The sequence below is a fragment of the Corythoichthys intestinalis genome, chromosome 16 (genome assembly GCF_030265065.1).
Source record: "Corythoichthys intestinalis isolate RoL2023-P3 chromosome 16, ASM3026506v1, whole genome shotgun sequence".
Classification (NCBI taxonomy): domain Eukaryota; kingdom Metazoa; phylum Chordata; class Actinopteri; order Syngnathiformes; family Syngnathidae; genus Corythoichthys; species Corythoichthys intestinalis.
This window is the reverse complement of record NC_080410.1, coordinates 22,228,564-22,251,937: the sequence shown is the minus strand read 5'-3', so window position 1 is coordinate 22,251,937 and position 23,374 is coordinate 22,228,564. Positions and strand designations below refer to the sequence as shown.

Sequence of the window (23,374 nt, the reverse complement as noted above, 5' to 3'; positions counted from 1 at the left end):
GCAGCGTTCAATTATTTATAAAGTCACTTCTTCTCAACAAGACAAATCACCACAAATTATAAAATGAAATATTTGATGATGCAATTTTAAAGCGCGAATATTTACACTCCAATTTTGCGAGCGTACTGATTACGTCATCATGTCAAAATGTTGCACTTGACGTATCTGATCGACAGATGGCGCCAGACTTTACTTTTTCAACTACTGGACCGACTATTGTTTACTTTGGTTGTATCAAGACAGGTAATTAGTAAATTGCTCATATAAAGCGTCCACACTTGGAAAAACACGAATGCGTTCTTTTTCATTTATTCAAGCTTGTGTCTGTATTATTTCACCTGATTTTTTATAATGGAACTAAAGACTACGCTTTCACAAGGGTTGCCTAACCTATGAATTCGGGTGGTTATGTTCTGTAAATAAGTGTCTTTTTTAAATTAGTTTATTTAAAAAAAAACTGTGGTTGCTTGATTTCTTTATACTCAACCGTGCCAATAGTTAGATATCTAAATAATTTTCATTGTATTTGTGACCATGACAATACACACTAAGGTTCTGTATAACTTCCGTAAAACAAAAACTAGTCGGTGACCTACATGTCATCAGTTTCAGATCAAATGTTACATCCAAACAAATTAGGAGTCATAAAGGTCCTATTTACATTTTAGATACAATGTAGCTGGTGTTTCCCCAAACTTCAATGAGCAACATGTAAATATTGTGGCGGTGTCCATGGAAAAAAGAAAATGAAGCCACAGAATGGAACAATTATTTCCAAAAGAGAAACCCTGCTGCATCCAACATCAAAGAATCCCAAATTAAATAGACATATGGACCATGACTAGTTAAATAATATTGAATAGTTTTTAATCAAGACATTTTCAAAAATAATTTTTATTTCAAAATGTCATTCAATAAATTGAAATTGTCCAGTACAAACCATTCATACAAAAATATCCATACATGTCAATACATGTGACTATTGCTTGTGAATGGTGTTTGTTTGTCATAATTGATTCATATTATAATACATTTATTATTTATAAATTACAAGAGATCCGGTTTGACTGTGTATAACGTTGAAAACTATAGCTCTCTTTTCTTATATTAGCACAGTATACCTGAAGAAGCCCTATTGTTACGGCATCCATTGCCAAAGGCAGCACTTTTTTTTCTAACTGAATCTTTAGCTCAACCCAACTTTATTGGAATACTCTACACATATTTAGTGTTGACACTTTTACTTTCAAGTGACTATTTTCAAAAAGTGGAAAAATACCATAATTTCCAACTTTCGGAATAGAAGGCACTAAATTCAGAAACCACATGACCTCATTCTCCTTGTTACTCCTAGCCTTGCAGAGCAAAACGGCCCTGTCTGATTTGGTAGCGGATGTATGAAACAGTCCGTCTGGATTGTCATGTTTTGTTACTCCCTGAAGTTTGTGAATGAGATCCTGCTTAATGAACTCAGTCAAGTGGTAGACAAATTTCAAGTGTTTTCCTGTCCACTGTTGGTCTGGAGTTCATAGATTTGACGCAGTATGTGCTAAGTCAGGGGTGGGCAAACCGGTCCTCAAGGGCCGCAGTGGGTCCTGGTCTTTGTTACAACTGATCAAGCACAGGCAGTTTAACCGAATAATTGGTCCGGGGAAACAAGATGCACCTGATTGCAATCAACTGATTGCACTTGTATGACACCAGATTGGTGAAAAGGTTTCCTCTTGATAGGTTATAACGAAAACCCGCACCCACTGCGGCCCTTTGTGGAATAGTTTGCCCACTCCTGTGCCAAGTACTAAGAACAAAAACAAAAAGGCAGTTTTCTTTTGGCCCCATTGCATTAGCCCGGCACTACATTAGGTAAATGATCCACACATCATGTCCTTGAAATGTTTCTAGTTTGGTGGTCAAGTTCCTGTAGTTGAAATTCCGCGTGTTCTGAACTGACTCTCTAAAGGTGCGACCTTTATTTTTTGGTACTTCTATGTTCAGTACTGTCCAAACCAAAGTACAGCGTTGAAACAGTCTTCTTTCAAATTGAGCTCATTAAATTTGAAATAGTTTCTAGTTCAGGGATAAACTCTCTGCAGCAAAAATGCAACTATACTTGTTCAGGTCCAAATCCAGGAATTTAGTTCTTGTTGCTCCAGGAACAACATTTTTAATCATTTCTGTCACGCACTCCATACCTCACCACAAAACTGTTTCTTGGACATCTTGAAATCATCTTCATTTGGTCCATCAGTCCTGCGGAACCCAAGGCCAGAGGTCCCTTGGTTCAAACACACAAAATGTACTTAGTTCTGCGGTAGAAATACTGTATGGGGGTTCCATACCCTTGTTTTAAGGAATAACGGAATTAAAGCTCGAATTCTTTCAAAATATGCTGTCTAAAATAACGAAACCACATGCAAATACGTAGCAGCATGGAGGATCTATGCAACAGTCCCATTAAGTGTTTTTGGAGTCCTCCATTGGGAAGGTGTCCACCCATTTCTGGGTGCGCTCCCGACACTGTTCCCAGTCGTACAGCGGGCGGTACTGAAAGTGGCGCAGCGCTTTGTCCGTCTTCACGGTGAAAGACGTGATTGCCACGGCCAGGGTGTAGCTGTTTAGAAGGGGCGTAAAGTTGCAAAAGGGCGTCAGAATCCAGCGTAGGATGTCGTTGAGCATGGCCAGGAACCACAGCAGTAGCAGTGGCATGCGCACACGCTGGAAGTTGAAGGTGGACAGGAAAAGCATGTTGAAGTCCTCGTAGCTCTTGTACGGCGATTCGTCGTAGCAGAAGAAGGCTTCACCGCCCACAGACTCAGGATGCTCACGCAGGGCCCGGGCGGCCAGCACGTGCATCCACGCCACGTTGCCTGCCCAAAAAGCGGACATCAGTAAATGGGACCATAAAATTTGGAATGTGGCTGGTAAACTTCTTGGCACTGTATTACATGGTGGGCCCAGTACCAATTGATAACATTATTTTCTTATGCTTAATTTGCCAAAAGTTTTAAACAGTCCAAAAAAAACAGATGCATGGCACTTTTTGGCAATCTTCTATTTAGCTAGCCACCACAGTAGCAGGATCGCTAAAGGGTGAAGCAAGTTTAAAATACTGTTTTTGTCAAAGGTTACTAAGAATGAATGTGACTTATTGTTCATTTATAGGTACTACACAAAAGTATTTTGAATCACTTCTCAAACACAGTGACTCATTAATCTTAGTCTAGGTTACTAAGAAAGAGGAAGAGAAGTTGCACAACTTCTGCTTCGTTGCCGCCAGATTGAAAGTTCTCTGCGCCATCTGGCGTCTATCCTAGGACTTACCGGCGTAGACTCGCCCGTGTTCGGTGCTGTCAGGGACCCCGCCGATGACCAGACCTCCCCTCTTGACGGCCAGTTTGTAAAAGTCTTTGATGAGCTCGTGGCCCTCGCCATAGATGCCCGTCGGCCTCAGGGAGCATGTGTACAAACGCTTGCCATTTTGCACCTACATGAACATAATGAGTGGGAAGTCAATTGGGGGGGGGGGGGGATAAGCCCCTGCAGCTAGTTTCACTCAGCAACATGAATTTTGATGGGCAAAAAAATAGGCTACTCAAGAAACCATCCCCAACAGCACGTACAGTCATTTTACTTAATTTTGCTACCTTTGTGCCATTGGCTTCCAGGATGATTTTCTCAGCCTTGGCCTTGCTCTTAGGGTAGGCCATAGTGTGCTTCACCAGGTAGGGTGTGTCTTCATTGCCCCTGCAGACACAGCCAAGGATCAAGTGGTGCATATTTGTGTGGATTTATTCACATATTTGCACTTATTGAAGCACTTTTGCTCATCTTAGCCAAACATTCTTGAATCATAAACACAGCCAACATCAGTTTGGTCAAATTTCAGGATTGTCATCCCATCCACCTTAAATCATGTGCTTGCAACATTCCATAATAACACGGTAGGTGAATAACTGACAGCAAAGAAGATGTTAGTGAGTGCTTCTTGGGAAAGGACTGGCCCTGGAAAAAGAATCGTTGACTGAAATACTAAATAAGGAATGTCAGTTTCTGTACTTTAGACCTGTCATACAATTAATGTATTTAAAATGCTGTATTGTATTTTATATGTTGTAAATGTTGAAGATGGACCAAAATACCAATTCAATTAATAAAAAAGAGCAGATTTACAGCAAGTTTTTATCTGGAGCCACAATATTAATGTGACATAGTATTGCTGAATCTGTGCCTGAAAAATGACAGCAATTCTGCCATTTTGTATTTGAAATCACCAGTTTTACGTTAGGCCAGTCATCTGGCGGGGCTCGCGAGTGATGAACCGTCCCCTCCCAGTACGCTTGGTTCAAGCGGCCCGTTGATACTCATTGCACCCGGGCCCTGGTTCACATTTGTTTTATCGCTGTGTGTTGCATAACATAACTGACCTGCCAGACACACTGGAAGGAAAGTGTATTCTGGAAAAAAACAGTCAGTCGAATAACTCACTCGTGTAATAATAAACTTGGTCCAAAAAATAGATCTGGAACACATTTTATACACACTTCTGTTAAAGTATCAAAACCAACAAAATAGAGTGATAGTTAATAAGTACTAGGGCTGTCAAACGATTAAAATTTTTAATCGAGTTAATCACAGCTTAAAAATTAATTAATCGTAATTAATCGCAATTCAAACTATCTATAAAACATGCCATATTTTTCTGTAAATTATTTTTGCAATGGAAAGATCAGACACAAGACGGATATATACATTCAACATACTGTACATAAGTACTGTATTTGTTTATCCTAACAATAAATCAACAAGATGGCATTAACATTAACATTCTGTTAATGCGATCCAAGGACAGAAAGACTTCTAGTTCTTAAAAGACAAATGTTAGTACAAGTTATAGAAATTTGATATTAAAACCCCTCTTAATGTTTTCGTTTGAATAAAATTTGTAAAATTTTCAATCAAAAAATAAACTAGTAGCTCACCATTGCTGATGTCAATAATTACACAATTCTAATGGTGCTGAAACCCATAAAATCAGTCGCACCCAAGCGCCAGCAGAGGGCGACAAAACACAAAAAAACACAAGTAACAACTGGACATCACACTGCTGTCATTTTAATCTGAGCAGGGCATGTTTGTTAATTGCGTCAAATATTTTAACGTGATTAATTTTAAAAATTAATTACCGCCCGTTAACGCGATAATTTTGACATCCCTTATAAGTACAGAAAAAACAAGTGTTCATCATGAACCAGACATGACTGAAAATGGCAATTTGGCACTCTTTTGTTGTAGGTACACATTTGAAAGCAACGAATAAATAGAAATACTGTACAAAAAGCAGGGAGACGACCTCACTTTATTCCCAGTGAGATTGGCGAAAGAGTGTTACCTGACAAAGGCTTCCCTGTTCATGTTGGGCCCGATCACTTCCATGCTGCTGGTGTACAGCAGACTGCAAATGCTGTTTTCCACACAGGCGTTAATAACATTTTCCGTTCCTAACAGAAGGGGAAAAAAACGTGGTTGTTAAGGGCAAGTTTTTCTTTTTTTTTTTAAATTCTGTTTATGTAGTGCTTAAATTATGCTGGAAAGGACCATGCTTGAATGATGGTAATGAGGGGTTAGCATGCGAAAGCAAGCCAAACTATTCCAACCATGCAACAAAAAAGCCCAAAAAGACTCATCCCACTTTATAAAGCTATTCATAAAGAGTCACACTGGCCCTCTTTCAATTCTTGGGAAGTAAATGAATGGCATAAAATCTCTCTAGTATTGGTATAAAACCTCCTAAAAGGAAACTTTCAAGGACTACTAGAGTTTGTCAAGTGCTGCATCCTGATTTGCAACATGTTAATGTCACTGGTCAGTGTCTAAGCTTCTGGACAGAAATAGCAATTTGTTAGAAAAACAAAAAAAACTTAGGAGAGGCTGGGGGATGCTTGTAGGCTTGTAATTCTTAGCAGGAGGAATATTATTGATTTGTGCCAAATATCACAACAAGGCAATTACATGGAATTAGAGTGGTGCCTTGAAATTAAAGTTTAACCCTTTCAGGGACAGTGGTCACTACAGTGGACTGTCATGCCTTGAGTTGAGTTTTGTTAAGATTTTGCCCTAGTGTTTCTTGTCCATGTGATTACCCATTGATTTCACCTCTTGTGGCCTGCTCCTTGTGTCTTGACCAATCCGTTGCCTCTTGTAAAAACCACCTGTGTCCCATTGTCTCGTTACTCCACGTCTGTATATAAGTTCCCCATGTGCTGTCTGTTCTTGTTCAGTCATTGTTTTTCCGACTGTTGGCTTCATGTTTATCCCTGTGTCAATGCCCAACCCTTGTGTTTATTATTCCTAAAGTAAGTTTGATTCCTGTTTTTTTTTTTTTTTCTTTCTACTTGAGTTTGGTTTGTACTTTGCTTTTTTGGCTAACTAACATTAAATCCTTTTTGAGTTCACCGCCACCCTGTCTTGCCTTCTTTGTTGTTTTCCCTGCTTTTGGGTTCACCACGCTTCCACGTCCTGACATGGACAGCTATTCAAAAAAATGACATTTGACAACACTTTAAACTCCTTATTGGGCAATTGATTGTTTTTGGTCATTAAAAAACTCCTAAACATGAATAATTATTGTTATATTATTATTTTTTAATTATTAATAATTGTTGCATTTTTACATTATTTTATATATGAATAAATGTATAATTTAATAAAATCACAATATTAATAGAAGCTAAATTAAAGGAATACAAACAGAAATACACTCTGGTTACGGTTAAGTGATCCTCTAAAGTAGACCCCCCCCCCACCCCCCCCATAGTATTTACCTTATTACCGAATTTTTGACATTCAGCTTAATCTTTGAGTTAGTGTGGGTTTGATTAGTTGGTGGAGTTGATTTCAACAAATTCCGTCCAGTTTGTAAGTTATTTGTTAGTTTCAGGGCTCCTGAGTGGCTAAGCTAGCGTGAGTCAATTGGGCTGACTTAGCATGCCAACGATACAGATCTACGAACAGATAGTCAAATAAATTCAAAATGCAAATCATTGTTTCAAAACACCCACACGGCCAAAACAATGTCACACCAAACTGTCGTAATTCATTTCATTTTGCACGACTATTTTGTAGAAGCGTAATACAACCACAATAGAGAGGAGTGCTTCGGCCGCTCGTGCTCACGCTGAATTCCATGAAGGGGGGGAAGTCTGACTTATCCCGCCCGGATGGTACCAGTACCTCAAAGCGCTCCAAGTGAATGTAAACAGCAAATATGGCTGTGAGAGATGTTTTTTATTTTGGCCATCAAAATACATTTTGACTTCCAGCAAACCTGCCTCCTTGTGAACGATCAAATAGTGGAGGCGTTCCAATGATATTTTTCCAGATCGGGGGTTGGAAACTCTGACTTCCCACCTTCCTCAAATACAGCATCAGTCTGCTGAGTTAACTGACTGCCGGCAACATGGCAAAATTTGCATTTGGAGGCTGAGGAAACAGACAGAAAAAATGGGCAAAGCAAAGTTTCCACAAATCCACAAGGAACAAGATAAACTGGTTACTTGCTGCTGGCTACGACATGAAAAATCAGCAATGAAAAAAAACTATGTGATAGCACTCAGCTCTGCTCCTCTGCAGAGCTGCTGGATTACAAATGTTGATGTTAATACTGCAATTATTGACATGCAATAGTAAGTTTTAATAACTTTATCCCGAAAACATAGCAAACACTATTGATTGCATGGATCATCGATGATTTTCATGCGTGCGTCAGGGGTCGCGTTAACCGAATATTTTCCGTCGTTGACCGTTTTTTTACAACGGTGACGGAAAAAACAAGTCCATCTGTCATTTTGACAGGTTGCAATTCACACCCCAGACCACAGGGTGGCGAGTGAGCATATTATTAGCTATTGTCTCTGTTGATGCATGACGTCGTTGGCCTTACTCGGAAAAATGTCAAGGCAACTGAGTGTCTGAAGTTTCTTCAAAAAGCCCCAAAACGACGATGGTGTTGATATAAGAGGTGAAAAAAGAGGGACTGATGCAGTGAAGGATGACAACGAATCAAGTGAATCGCCGGTTCACTCCTCACTGCGGCGAGCACTTGAAAACGCCGCCAATTACCAAGAAGGGCAGAATTGGTAACACGGTGAAAGCGGCATAAAGCCAAAAAAGCGGACCAGACTAGCCAGAGCCTGAAATTATTTCAAGGAAAATATGGAGGGTGCCACCACTGTGTGTATTCTTTTTGCTAAGCTGAGCTCGCATACCACGGTAGCACGTCGGCTATGAACGAACACTTGACGCGCCGTCACCCAGGTGTATTTCGGAAGACAACAGGAAACAACAAGCTAGCGGATTGTAAGTCCATACAACTTTCTAACGATTTAAAAAAAAATTGGAAGTTGCCTTTATGTGCGTCGTTTCAACGTGCATTTTTATTTAATAATAATAATAAATTAAAAAAATATATATATATACAGTGCTGTGCAAAAGTTTTAGGCAGGTGTCCTGCCTAAAACGTTTGCACAGAACTGTATATTTTTATTATATTATGTATATACAGGATATACTGTATGTATATATTTCCCCCAAATGGAAGCTTCCATGATCCTAATAAATTTAATAATTAAAAAAATATATATACAGTACTGTGCAAATGTTTTAGGCAGGTGTCCTGCCTAAAACTTTTGCACAGTACTGTATATAATGGAATTATATAATATTTTATTATTATTAAATGTATTAGGATCATGGAAGGTCCCACTTGGGGGAAAAGGGTTATATATATATATATATATATATATCCTGTATATACATAATATAATAAAAATATATATGGAAACACAGTACTGGCCTGCTTACTGTAATCCATGACTGCACTAATGTTAGTTACTTTATATTATAAAGTATTATTGTATTATTGCGTATATATATATATATATATATATATATATATATATGTATATATATATATATATATATATATATATATATATATATATATATATATATATATATATATATATATATATATATATATATATATAGTTACTGCATCATGATATAGTCATTTTAAAAATTTAAATGACGGGTAACAATAGATTATGACCGGATTTTTATGACCCTGTCAGTCAAAATGACAGACAACGAAAAAGTCTAGCGCAGCCTCTGGTGTGCAGATGTTGTTTTTTTATTGGCATGCTAAGTCAGCCCAATTGACTAGCGCTAGCTTAGCCACTTCGGAGCCCTGAAACTGACAAATAACTAACAAACTAAGCGGAATTAGTTCAAATCAACTCTACCGACTTATTAAACCCTTGCTAACTCAAAGATTAAGCCTGATGTAAAAAATTCTGAACTTCCCCTTTAATGCATGCCATTGACGAGGACAGACGTCAATTCATTTCATTGAGAGGACTGTCTGTGAATGCTCATCTTTCAGTGCCATTAGTGGAACAAGACGTCCAAGCATGGCTTGACGTGTTAATTAAGTGCCAAATGGTTTATAAACAGGGGTGCACATAATTTTTTTGCCCAGGTTCTCAGAGGAGGACCTGGAGATGTGACTTGGTCCTCATTGAGCTTGAGAGCCAACCCGCCTGATGAGATAAATTTATGACAAGCTTTACTTAGAGCCAATTAACTTTAATTAATTATATTAACAAAAAATGCTTGATTAACATCAACTGGCACAACAAAATTGCCATTACTTTAAAATGTAAAGAAATAAAAAGCACCAATTCAAAATAAAGGGCATTATGCGGCTCCCACATTAACTCCAAGCCTTTTTAAAAGTGGGATGTCCTCCTCATAAGACCTTATTGAACGTGCATGTTTAGCTTTGTAAAATGCGAGCAAAAACACGTTTGTCAGTGCATGTCGCTGTTCATTACCTTTATTCCGCCACTTGTCCATAGGGCGAGCGGGGTCCTGTTTGACATCGATAGTTTTCTTAATTGCCACATGCTCTCTGTTTTTTTCGTGCTTTTCAAAGTTTGGATGGCTGAAATTCCTTGACCCTACATAAAATGCGCTGCTCTTATCGGCGACATTGGGATTCTCACAGCACATTTTGTACCGCATTTCCGTGCGAGCATCATTTGCTTCTAGCCATGCTACCTCCTACTTTTCAGCAAAAGTCCTTTTTTTCGGTAGCTCCGGTGACGTCTCTGTCGTCTGTCTGTCTTTTGACGGGGGTGGGGGAACACGGAAGTAATTACTCAGTGTGGCCTGCCTCTTTGACATTTTGAGAAGTTATTTTCTCGTGTCCGCCGCAAATACGGTGGTCAGCCATCGGTACGCAAAATCGTATGGAAGTCGTTGAGGGCCAGCGCGTTTGTCTACGTCCGGTACGCATGCGCGCATGCGGACCACTTATGTGCACCCCTGTTTATAAAACTAAAAACACTATCTAAATCACTATGTCTATTTGAAATTTATGTAAATGTCATGAATCTGTTCCAGATTCAACTCACAAACAGTACAAAAGAATGTGTTTTTTTAACTCATTGGCTGCCATTGACGGCGACACTTCAAATCATTTTGACCAAGAGGGCCAGCAGCCATCATAATACAGTCGAAAACAAAGATGAGGATGCCTTTTATAACTCCTGTAAACTGCTGTCATTTTTCACAGCGCATAAAGAAAATACACATGAGAACTGCGATATTATCTGTTTATATCTACTGGTTTATTGTGCTCAAACACACTTTCTATTGTTTAAATGGTTCCATACAGCGTTCATGTCTCATACTTTTGCTCATTAGTCAAAGCTTAAAATTTGGTGGAGCGAAGGCTCAATTTTCATACCTTAAGGCACCACTGTGCACATTCAATATCCTGTATATTCAGGGGTGAAAGTGGCTAGAATTTCTTGCCAGAACTCTCCGACGTGAAGGTCGCCACAGAGCCAGAATTTTTTAAAATTTATTTATTTTCTTTCAATTTGGGGGGGGGGGGGGGGGGGCAAACCTTTGAAACTACTGAAATGCAAAGAAAACTGTTTTAGCACAGTTATTTCTATAACACATACAAAAACTGATTTACTTTCAAAATTGTATTTTTTCAATGATTTGCAAAATAAAAGTTAAAAAAAAAACACCAATAACCCCAACCACCATCTCCTAATTTTTATTTTCCCCCATTTCCTCACATACTAAATGCCAAATCTCAATTTTAACTACTTAAGAACATAGGATGTATAATAAAACTGAAGTTAATGTAAATATTTACTTTTTTTCTCAATAATAAAATATATAAGTAACATACATTTAGAAAAATAAGTACGAATGACTTACATTATGCAGAGTGAAATGGAAAATATTTTGAAGATCGCGCAAACGTTGACTTTTTTAAATCATAAAGAAATGAATAAGTAACCAAACATAAATGAACAAATATAAGTCCAAAGTGCACATTGACAGCTATGATGTTCTGAACTTCCCCATCAGAGCAAATAAAACTAAATATGATAAATAAGCCTCCTCAACTCTTTCGTTGCTCTTAAAGATTTATTTGACCTTTTTTTATTTTTTGCTGTTCCAGAAAATGTGTACATTTGGACCAATCAGATCTAACTATCTCTGCTGATCACATGTCAGTATGTCAGTCAACTGAACGGATAAATGAGTCCAGGCGTTTTGCTTTGCTGCGTGAGTTCGCACATTGACGTGACTCATCATCGTCAGACTCAGATAACTGCAGCAGCTGGGGAAACCTCCATGCCGTCCGTGGAATAAAATAAATAATAAATATTGGTGGAAACGGATGACGTTACACAAGTACTTGATTATGCTTGTTGTTAACACTTGTGTATGTAAATCTGATGTTGGTAGATTGTTTTCTTCTTGGAGATTAAATGCATGTGTGGCAGCTTAGCATTTTTTTTTTTTACATAGCGTTTTGACCGTTGCCATCATATTTTCGGAATCAAAGCACCATGTACCGGAACAGCATTCCGGCCCTGAATCTTATACTGGAACAGCATTCGGGCCCTAAATCTTATACCGGAACTGCGTTCCTGACCGTTCTGGCCCACTTTCACCCCTGTGTATATTCTTAACGTTCCTGGTTTCCATTCATACAATATCCATATACGGTTAAAAAGATACTGCAGCAACACATCAGAATAACCAGAATCAGACCGCAGACTACTGCCAAGCATCCTGAAATAATAGAGGAGTATAATTCAATTTTCTTTTCCTAAATTGAATTTGAGCATGGGTAAACCTCCCAGGTGGAGGTAACGATAACATCATTTCCCTGCGCACCAGGAATTCACAGCATTGTGTGGAAGCTGTCACGAAGCTGTCAGCGTAGCTCTATTGGAGCTGCTAGAAAAAAAGCCCCCCGCCAGCTGGAGCCTGGATGAATGAAAAGCGATGACAGGACTGTTCAATAATAGCTGTCTCACTACACAACTATGCTGACCATAAGATTTATGCCACTGAATGATGAAATTTATTCGTCTTTTTTAATGGCCCGATAAGAACACGTGTCGCTGTGCCAGATTAAACAAATATGCTGGTAGCCATATCTGTAGTTCCAAATGATTGGAAGCTCACCTGTGACATTGACAGCATAGATAAGGGCTTCTTGAACCTTGTGCCAGACGTCCACCAGACTGGCAGTGTGGATGACTACGTGGGCACCACGGGAAGCCTCTAGCACACTGTCGTAGTTCGTGATGTCACCCTGGATTAACCTCACCTTCGTACGCTCTGAGTAAAATCAAACAAGAAACGAAAAGATGAAAGAATGTCACGTTCGGAAACGTAACATAACTACCAAGCATTGACCAACGGACAGTCATAACTTTTTATGCTTGTAATTTAAAAGAAAAATGAAATAAAATACATGCTGACCAAGTGTCCCAGACAGACCATTCCATGTCAAAGTTATAAAAGTTCCTATTTCTGTGATTCCTGCAATGCAGCATTGGCAGTTTTCTGTAAGTGCAGTGTTATCTTTGGCAGCCCTTTCAATTTTCATCTTTGTCTTAGTCTTTTGGACGATAATACTTATTAGTCTTAGTCATGTTTTAGTCATTTCAAAATGTGTTTGTCTTCGTCTAGTTTTTGTTGACGAAAACTCAAGACTAACTTCGTCTAGTTTTAGTTGACGTTTACGCAATATTTTCGCCTGTAAATTTTGAAAGATTTAATCCCAAAATACATAAATACAATAAGTTTTCCAACAATTTCAAACGAACATTGACACACGAACACATATTGTAGCATCTACAAATCTATCACGTGTTAATACACACTCAGCAGGAACACTACAATGGACGCCACGAACTGTATGTCAGCAGGAACACTACACTGGACGCCACAAACTGTATGTAAAAAAAGTTGTCCAAGAGTTTAAAGTGGACATTTGCCATTAACAATAGCTTAATGCTAACGTGAACATGAATGCTATGCTAATGCTAAAAGTTAAATTATGTGTGTGATGATCACTCAGCAGAGACCTTTTAAAGGCAAAAGAAACATTGCATATTCTCGCTTGCCAAGATGAGAAGACAAATCTTACCGTGTCTCAAAACAAGAAATGGCGAGACTGGAGAGCACACTAATGTGTGAGTTGGTGGGGCGCAGCACGTCTCATGAGTGACACAACCAGACACTGCTACGATGCAGGCTAACTATACATAAAATATCACACATTGTGAAGATGGGACGGAAACTACGGGGCATTTTCATCTCGTTCTCATCTCGTCAGATGAAAACTGGCATTCATGTCGTTATGTTTAGTCTCCCCAAACACGGTTTTAGCTCATTATCATCTTGTCATAGTCGTGAAATAAATTGTTAGTCGACGAAATACTTTCCTAATAGTCATTGTTGACGAAAACAACAGTGTAAGTCAGTATGTCTCTTGCTATTGGACATTAAGGTTGGATAATTATTTTAAAATAAGCTTATTAGCAGGCGTGAATGACGCCCATGCATGCTGAAATAACGTCCTTCATTTTGAAGTGCTTAAAAAATGCAGTACATAGAGTTGAGTAGAAATCACACTGTAGGCCTCTCTTTATCTCACCGCGTCCTTGAACCTTCCCCAAAGATAAGTCCTTGCCAGTCATTGATAGCCAAATTTTTAAAGGGCCAAATTTGTAGTCTCAAATGAATGGTTTCAACTTTCAATAACAGCCAGAATTTTTTGGGACAAACCTCTTGTTTGCCCTATATTTGTAATACAGTAACAATAAAAAGTCTAATTGTGTATCATTTTTACATTAATCAAATACAGCATGTTGCATTTTGTGTTAAAGTTGAAAGTCAATGAGGCCCAGGATGGGTGCGGCTGTTGTGGACTGAACTCTGGTTACATGGGGCCTCGGGGTACAAGAGCCGCACACAATGAAAGCCCGAACAAAGCTTTTTTTCCCCCCACATCGATACATTCCCGACACAGTTCCTAACCCTGATGGGGAAACGCCACTTATTGATGGATTTAAGCTTAAACAGGGCCCTTTCGTCAGGCAACAAAAGATACCCATATCCCGTTGACACAGGTCGCAGGTGGTGACAGACCAACAGGAAGCGCAAGGGAGTGGGACATCCTGGGAATGAGCTCTGCATGTAACACGCTGTTTTGCTTATATTTAAAACGACTCACACTCTGACTTATTCACAGGTGTTATATGAGTGTTAATAACATTAAATTATCCAAAATATGAATATTACATCATTGTAGTTGCAGGCTCCATTGGTTGCTTGCCAAAGGTTTAAAGGTGAGCTCGAGCAGCCGCCTGCAACGCGTGCAAAGTGCAACACTGAAAACAAGCCTTTTCCTAAATCATTAATAAGGCAAATGGATTGAATGTACTTTACGCTGGCCCATCTGTTTAAGAATTTGAAAAACAAAAAAAAGCCCGGGTTCAAGTCTCATCAAAAGCTATTCAAGTTCATTTTCATGCACAAAGGTTGAATGACAGTAACCGGAGTTTGTTGAAGACACTTGATTTCAATATTAATGGAATGCCTATTGATTAATCTGTTACGGCCTCACCGCTAACACTAAATGTTTCAAATATTTTTTAAAAAAAACTTAAATAGCACTCTGTAATGCTGTACTTCATAAAAACATACAGTAGTGATATTATTCATTAGAATTAGGGCTGAACAATATTGGAAAAACTTACATTGTGACTTTTTGGGGGTTTGCAGTATATTGCCATATACCGTATTGCCCGAACATAAGACGGTGTTTTTTGCATTGAAATAACACTGAAAAAGAGGGGGTCGTCTACTCGTCTTATATTCGTGGTCTAGGCATTATACCCATTCACAATGCTAGATGGCGCCAGATATCATTGAAGCGATGTTCTGTCATGACAGATCTCAGCTACTCTTTTTAGTTTGTTCAGTTTGCATTATTTTATTTCAATGTTTTTCCTTATTCAGATTTGTTTCATGACTACAGGTACAGTTAGGCCTCACTTTGATGGTTAATGCAGTTACTGCAATTTTGTTATTTTATCACAATAGATTGGTTTATTTACATTTCAAAAACCAGAAGCCATTCATTTATGAATGTGATTGCACTTTATTTTACATATTTACTGTAAATGTTCAGATATTAAGATTTGAATGAGGCAAAATAACATGCTTTTCCTCTCAAATATGTTGTTATAATACTTTGTTTCGGATGTACTGTAATTATTTTCTGTAAAAAAATTAATTTGGTGTTCAAAAAGTCTTTTTTCAAATTTGAGTCTTGAAAAAGAGAGGGTCGTCTTATAATCAGGGCCGTCTTATATTCGGGCCAATACGGTAATTAGGTTCATATTCGTGAGAAATGTAGCCCTGACCTCCGTTCACCCAATCTGTTTGGTCTCGAAGAGGAAGGATGTTAGAAGTTTAGTTCAGCCGGCAGCAGCAAGTAATGTAAAAAGGCGTCAATGTTGTGGAGGTGGGGAACACACCACTAACTTTACTACTGAAAGTATAACCTTATCAGAGTTTGTATAACATTAAACTGCATGAATTTGCTATCCCCAAAAACTCAAGTAGTAAGCTGCTTAGAGGGAAGCGTCCACCTGTATGTGTTTTCTACTGTTAACGTTAAATTAACTGTGAGAAATGTAGTGAGTCGAGGTTTAACCCTTTCTCCCCAGTTTTCATTTTTATTTTATTTATGTGGTCTTAAAGTAGTCCAAAGGAGCTTTCATTTTTTTGTTAAGTTTGGCTTTGCTTGTGGACAAAATCAGTCGTGTTTTACCTGAAGGAAGGCATTTTTTATTTATTTTTGTTATTTTGTGAGTTTTTTACTTATATACAGAACGTATATAATGTCTTTATTTAGACAGACAATGTGGAGTGGTCTGAAGACAAATGTTTATTTTTTTTCATTCATGGATAGGTAAGCGATTATTAGCAAGTTTGTATTTATTGTATATGGTTCAAATGTTGCTATTTAAATTTGCTAATAAAATCCAGACAATTATTCAGGCTTAGGTTTTTTTCAAAAATGTTTCTATAGTAGTTTAAATGTTTCTATAGTGGTTTTTGAAAACAAAGGTTTGAATCGAAGGGTGTATCACCTGAACCAATACATATGAAGGTTAGCATAAGTTAATACAGATTTGGTTTGCATTGATCATTTAGCCTATCAATTAATTAGGTTCATATTTGTGAGAAATGTAGCCCTGACCTCTGTGCACCCAATCTGTTTGGTCTTATGAACGTCGCGTCCCCAGCAAAAAGTGTACACGTTATGCTGTTATATTGTCCCTTCCGTTGTCCCTTGAGACCAAACCTACGCCCTTGCTTATAGGAGTTGCTCAATAAAATTTAATTTTTCTCTTTTTATGTTGTAGAAACTGTAAAATGTGACTATTTCTATTCATAAGTGGATTTTAAGGGGGGGGCCTGGTGGCCGAAAAGTGTCATTGCATGAAATTGACTTTTCTATATATATAAAAGTTGCAAAGCAATAAAACTGCAACAAAAATGAATGAAATGAAAAAAATATATATATTTTTACAATGGGTCAAAATTATTTTTCGCACAGATCATGTGACTTTAGACGGTCATTTGCTTAGCATATAATTTAAAAAAAAAAAAAAAAAAATAGGGAAGGGCAATTTTATTTTTCAAAAGATTTTTTTCTTTGATTGAAAATGTTTTTTTTTTTATTGAAGCAACTTTTTTGGGGGGATTGAATGATTTAGACACACATGTTCTACCCATAATATGGCCCAAACACAAAAAGGATTGCTTCAATCAAAGAAAACTTTTTAAATGAAAAATTAAGTGTTCAAATGGAAATCTTTCAATCTCAAGTATTTTTTTCTTATTCAAAAACGTTTTCTTTGATTGATTTTTTTCTTTTTTTGATTGAAGTGATTTTTCTTTTGAAAATATTATTTTATTGTATGAAGCAACTTATTTTTTGATTGAATAATAAACGTCCTAGCCAAAATGTGGCCCAAACACAAATCAACATTCAATCAAAAAATTTGCTTCAATCAAAAAAAAAAAAAAGACCCCAATCAAAAAAAAAAAAAAAATTCAAAGAAAACACACATCACATGAATTTTTTGAGTTTCAAATTTATTTTTGCATTTAAACACATTTTTTTAATGAAGCGACTTTTTTAATTGGAAAAAATATATTTTGATTGCAGCAACTTTTCTTTTTATTGAAGCAACTTTTTTTTGATTGAATAATAAAGACACAAATCTACCTCCATGTGGTTCCCTCCAGGGGACACAATTTTTGACTGAGGTAACTACATTGGGACGACACTCGCGGGCGTACCATATTCAATGGATGACGATCTTGGCGAAAAGTGTAGCTGTCCTAAGCAGCCTGATTTAGAATCCCCCTCAAGAATGTTCGGAAACAAAAAAAATTCATTGTCAACTAAGGGTGTAACGGTACATGTACTTGTATTGAACCGTTTCGGTACGTGGAACTCGGTTCGGAACGGAGGCGTACCGAACGAGTTTCTGACGTAATGTAACCCTTACTTTTCGAGGCTGTGAGTCGATCGGGTTACAGTTTCTTTGTGTAGATTATATTTACTCCGTCTTCTCTACTATAATGAGGTCCAACACGGTACGACAGTATAACCCAGAAACGTCAACGGCGCGACAACATGGCCGCCGTGAGAACGCAGTGAAACGCGGGCGTTAAAGTCAATCAGCCAATGCACACTAGTCACAGTGCGGCCGCGTGTTAGACGCGTCTCAGAAGCGGCTCAACACGACGCACGCGAAAAGAACGGCAGAGTTTCTTATTTGACGCGAGACGCAACCCTCCTGCGTCAATACTACTACCGGTAGCTAGGATCGGGCAGACCGGAAGTCACTCGTGTAAAAATATGGTGGATCCGGTCGATTTTCAAACTAATATGCAATCGTAACCCACTTTTTGAGTCCATCAGATCTCTTGAGTGGTAGATCGGGGCACAGTTGACATGCTTTTGTTGATTTACTGCTATCTTCTCTGCTATAATAATAACCAACACGGCCCCGTGTTCCATACAAAACCCTCCTACCACAACAAAACAAGTAGGAACTAATATTCACATAGGAACTAAAGTTATACAACATAAAATATACAATATAAATGAATACTACACCACATTTGTAAAATATAAACACATAATAAAATAAATAATAACCCATTTAAATAAAATAAATCGAAATGAGCTAAAACACCTGTAATTACAGTGCCTTGCAAAAGTATTCGGCCCCCTTGAACCTTGCAACCTTTCGCCACATTTAGGGCTTCAAACATAAAGATATAAAATTGTAATTTTTTTGTCAAGAATCAACAACATGTGGGACGCAATCGTGAAGTGGAACAAAATTTATTGGATAATTTAAACTTTTTTAACAAATAAAAAAACTGAAAAGTGGGGCGTGCAATATTATTCGGCCCCCTTGCGTTAATACTTTGTAGCGCCACCTTTTGCTCCAATTACAGCTGCAAGTCGCTTGGGGTATGTTTCTATCAGTTTTGCACATCGAGAGACTGACATTCCTGCCCATTCTTCCTTGCAAAACAGCTCGAGCTCAGTGAGGTTGGATGGAGAGTGTTTGTGAACAGCAGTCTTCAGCTCTTTTCACAGATTCTCGATTGGATTCTGGTCTGGACTTTGACTTGGCCATTCTAACACCTGGATACGTTTATTTTTTAACCATTCCATTGTAGATTTGGCTTTATGTTTTGGATCATTGTCCTGTTGGAAGATAAATCTCCGTCCCAGTCTCAGGTCTTGTGCAGATACCAACAGGTTTTTTTTCCAGAATGTTCCCGTATTTGGCTGCATCCATCTTCCCATCAATTTTAACCATCTTCCCTGTCCCTGCTGAAGAAAAGCAGGCCCAAACCATGATGCTGCCACCACCATGTTTGACAGTGGGGATGGTGTGTTTAGGGTGATGAGCTGTGTTGCTTTTACACCAAACATATCGTTTTGCATTGTGGCCAAAAAGTTCAATTTTGGTTTCATCTGACCAGAGCACCTTCTTCCACATGTTTGGTGTGTCTCCCAGGTGGCTTGTGGCAAACTTTAAACGAGACTTTTTTATGGATATCTTTGAGAAATGGCTTTCTTCTTGCCACTCTTCCATAAAGGCCAGATTTGTGCAGTGTACGACTGATTGTTGTCCTATGGACAGACGCTCCCACCTCAGCTGTAGATCTCTGCAGTTAATCCAGAGTAATCATGGGCCTCTTGGCTGCATCTCTGATCAGTTTTCTCCTTGTTTGAGAAGAAAGTTTGGAAGGACGGCCAGGTCTTGGTAGATTTGCAGTGGTCTGATGCTCCTTCCATTTCAATATGATGGCTTGCACAGTACTCCTTGAGATGTTTAAAGCTTGGGAAATCTTTTTGTATCCAAATCCGGCTTTAAACTTCTCCACAACAGTATCTCGGACCTGCCTGGTGTGTTCCTTGGTTTTCATAATGCTCTCTGCACTTTAAACAGAACCCTGAGACTATCACAGAGCAGGTGCATTTATACGGAGACTTGATTACACACATTTGGATTCTATTTATCATCATCGGTCATTTAGGACAACATTGGATCATTCAGAGATCCTCACTGAACTTCTGGAGTGAGTTTGCTGCACTGAAAGTAAAGGGGCCGAATAATATTGCACGCCCCACTTTTCAGTTTTTTATTTGTTAAAAAAGTTTAAATTATCCAATAAATGTTGTTCCACTTCACGATTGTGTCCCACTTGTTGTTGATTCTTGACAAAAATTTTTAATTTCATATCTTTATGTTTGAAGCCTGAAATGTGGCGAAAGGTTACAAGATTCAAGGGGGCCGAATACTTTTGCAAGGCACTGTAAATAGCAGGAATAATGCACAGCTCCTGCTTACACAATTAAATTTATTAATTTCTGTGTGGCGCTTTAAGTTCAGAAAATCCACCAATAAAGCTCTTGAAAAAACGTTCATAAGAAAAAAATTCATTGGGGCATTTTATTTGTAAAGTACATGTTAAAATCTTTGTCATTGGGATTTTCTCTTTAGCACAGGACTTTTTTTTTCTTAATTCTTTCAGAAAGAAAGCTGACCAATTCGTGGGGTCTGAAAGGCAAATTGTTGTTGGATTATCTTTAAATACCCGCTACTTTTTAGGCAGAATTCTAGCTTTGTATAGGCTAATGTTCCTATTGTTGAAAGCACAAAGGTGTTGCATAAACAACGAGCACATTTATATTTTGCATTTTGTTTTCTTACTGTACCGAAAATGAACGAAAACCGTGACCTCAAAACCGAGGTACTACCGAACCGAGATTTTTGTGTACCGTTACAGCCGTTATTCTTATAAATATTCTTGTAAGTTAATTTTATGGCTGACACTGCGTTTCGAGGTCATCAACATGTTGTGCCCCCCCCTGCCCCAAACATTGAATAATGTGAACATTTTAGAACTTGTTCTCCACCCAGCTACTAAAATGTGATTAAAAAGCCGCTTACATTCCACGAGATTCTTAACTTCAATGTGGTGTCGTAAAAAATGAACTCCTGTCCATTTATGCGTCTGTCTTACCGGTTCCGTGCTGGCTGAGTTCGGGCTGCGTGTGCTTATCGAATATTCGAACCTCAGCGATGGCATCTCCCTCCTTTTCCAGCAGTATTCGGAGCAGGTGCCGGCCCAGGAAGCCGCAGCCCCCAGTGATAAGGTACACGAGCCCTGAGCGGCGGTCCGACATGGTGACGTTCAGTCCTGTCCACGGTTCGGCTGAGTATGATGACGAAGAGTACGAGGACAAGTTGACGGTGGACACGCAGCTGCAGCCAGTCGTTACCGCGCGGCCGTGCTGCGTTTAAAGAACTCAGGACAGCCGGGTTCTCCCCTCCCCTCACCTCTCACCCTAAAACTCATACAACTTTAATGACAGGTCATTGCGTGGGAAATGTTTTCGTGCCACATAACATCAGTTGCCAGCAACTTCGAGGGGCATGAAGTGACGTTCGATGATGTTCCAGTGACGTCTGAAATTTCAACAATATTCCTATTTTGAAATATATTTTGCATCATCAATTCACGACAGTAGGATGAAACGAGCCACAAGATTGGACGTCTGTTATCATCAATGGTAGTGAAAGAGTTGGAAGACAGACCATTGCAATGTTTGTGTACATTCACTCCTAGTGTGGTATGCGGGTGATTTATTTTTACACCCACGCTGTGACCAGAATCTAAACATAGTATGCATGAGACACTTGTTGAAATAAATCACGGGTGCTATATTCAGGCGTAGGTCTACCTAAAAATATGATACACAAAATGATGTATGATCATATGACCATTTATGGGTTTGATTTTCTATTTACAGATTGTTTCCCCGTTTTTTTAATTGAATCAAGGGCTGTCACCGGAGCAAAAAAAAACACCAATCATATTTTATGACTTTTAATTGGAATTAAAGACATACAGCAACACTAGGTAACTTTTCAACCTTTACAAAATATTTTCATAACATTTGCGTTGATATGTCGACTGACAACTAGTTGTATGACACCTCTTTTATACATAGGCGGAATTTGACTTTTGTGGCGGGGGGGGGCAAAACATGTTGATGACCTTGAAACGCAGTGTCAGCAATAAAATTAACTTACAAGATATATGCTCGGATAGTAGCTTAGCCCATGCTTGTACGCACTGTCATCCCAGCTGTGTTTGGGGGTGTGCGTGCGTGTGTGAGCGTGCACGCTTTTCTGTGTTTCCTAGTGGAGAAGTAGACATCCGCATCCTTTGTGACTGAATATTTCAGCCAGAATCTGTCCTTGGGTGGTTTTGGCTAAGCAAAGCAAATGGCTGTCTCTAAGGTGCTAGTCACATTATGTGTTCGAAAAACAGTTTTGATCCATTATAAAAATTCATCCATTTTTATAAAAATGTATCCATTTTTGCTCATTTCATTCACTTTTGTTGTTTGTTTTATTGCTTTTCAATTTTTAAAGACAACATTTTACCAGCAATGGCTTAAATTTAAATTCAAATTATGACTCAGCCCCTCCTTAATCTCCATGTATGCTTTCATGCTTTCATATCTTGGGGTCTATATCGCTTTCACCAGCACTAATTAACGTTGAGGAGGGTGGCAGGAACCCGGTATTTAGAAATATACACAGATAGAAAATATACAGTCAAATGTATATTTACAGTGTATGAGAATACTGTATATAACAACAATAACGATAATAATGAGAATAAAACTGCCAACAAACCTATTTTATTAATTTTGAAAGGACACTCAGTCACCCCCCCCATTTTTTTTTAAAGAATTTGCCATAAGTACTGGAAAATATATATTTTTTCTTATCATAAGCAGTAACAACCCCCCCCCCCCACACCATTTTTTTTTAAAGAATTTGCCATAAGTACTGGAAAATATATAGTTTTTTCTTATCATAAGCAGTAACAAAATAATTTAAAAAAAAAAAAGCTAGTGCTGACAGTTGGCCAAAAAAATTGCTATTTACTGGGCATTACAAATATTTTTGGGGTAATTTTGTTTCTAAGTAGTTCAAACTTTTTACATTAAAATTACTCACTTACTGCTTTTAAGTAATATAATATGTAGCAATTTCTTTTCCCCTCAGTTTCTTAAAAATAATAAATAAATGTTCCAGGTAGTCACCTTCTAAATACAGTATTGAATATAGTTGTGTTTGGTTATAACATTTGGATGAGAAATGGTGTCACCCATGCCTCGAAGGAAGATCCAAATTAGAATTTGGAAGTCCCAATACATACTTTTGGCAATGTTCATTTTAGGGCTGTCATAATTATCGCGTTAACGGGCGGTAATTAATTTTTCAAATTAATCACATTAAAATATTTGACGCAGTTAACGCACATGCCCCGCTCAAACAGACTAAAATGACAGTAC

At 38.2% G+C, this 23,374-nt stretch overlaps 1 protein-coding gene across 3 annotated transcripts; it reads right to left on the bottom strand.

Moving 5' to 3' along the window:
- Nucleotides 1–893: 893 nt before the first annotated feature.
- Nucleotides 894–21,369, bottom strand: hsd3b7 (hydroxy-delta-5-steroid dehydrogenase, 3 beta- and steroid delta-isomerase). Of its 3 annotated transcripts, XM_057818027.1 has the most exons (6): nt 21,025–21,369; nt 12,562–12,717; nt 5,390–5,498; nt 3,645–3,744; nt 3,322–3,484; nt 894–2,867 (listed from the first exon to the last, which is right to left on the bottom strand). In XM_057818027.1, the coding sequence occupies exons 1-6, from the start codon at nt 21,185–21,187 to the stop codon at nt 2,455–2,457; spliced, it is 1,104 nt and encodes a 367-aa protein (XP_057674010.1). In that variant the 5' UTR covers nt 21,188–21,369; the 3' UTR covers nt 894–2,454. The 3 variants fall into 3 exon arrangements, with proteins under 3 accessions (XP_057674010.1, XP_057674011.1, XP_057674013.1); XM_057818028.1 differs by lacking the exons at nt 12,562–12,717; nt 21,025–21,369 and adding an exon at nt 9,891–10,497; XM_057818030.1 differs by lacking the exons at nt 12,562–12,717; nt 21,025–21,369 and adding an exon at nt 6,141–6,678.
- Nucleotides 21,370–23,374: the final 2,005 nt, after the last annotated feature.

Coding starts and splice junctions, on each gene's coding strand:
- hsd3b7 (XM_057818027.1), bottom strand. CDS start 21,187: ATGTCGGACCGCCGCTCAGGGCTCGTGTACCTTATCACTGGGGGCTGC. Junction 12,718..21,024: donor ACTCAGCCAGCACGGAACCG/GTAAGACAGACG, acceptor GATTTTACTCAG/AGCGTACGAAGGTGAGGTTA. Junction 5,499..12,561: donor CTATGCTGTCAATGTCACAG/GTGAGCTTCCAA, acceptor CCCTTCTGTTAG/GAACGGAAAATGTTATTAAC.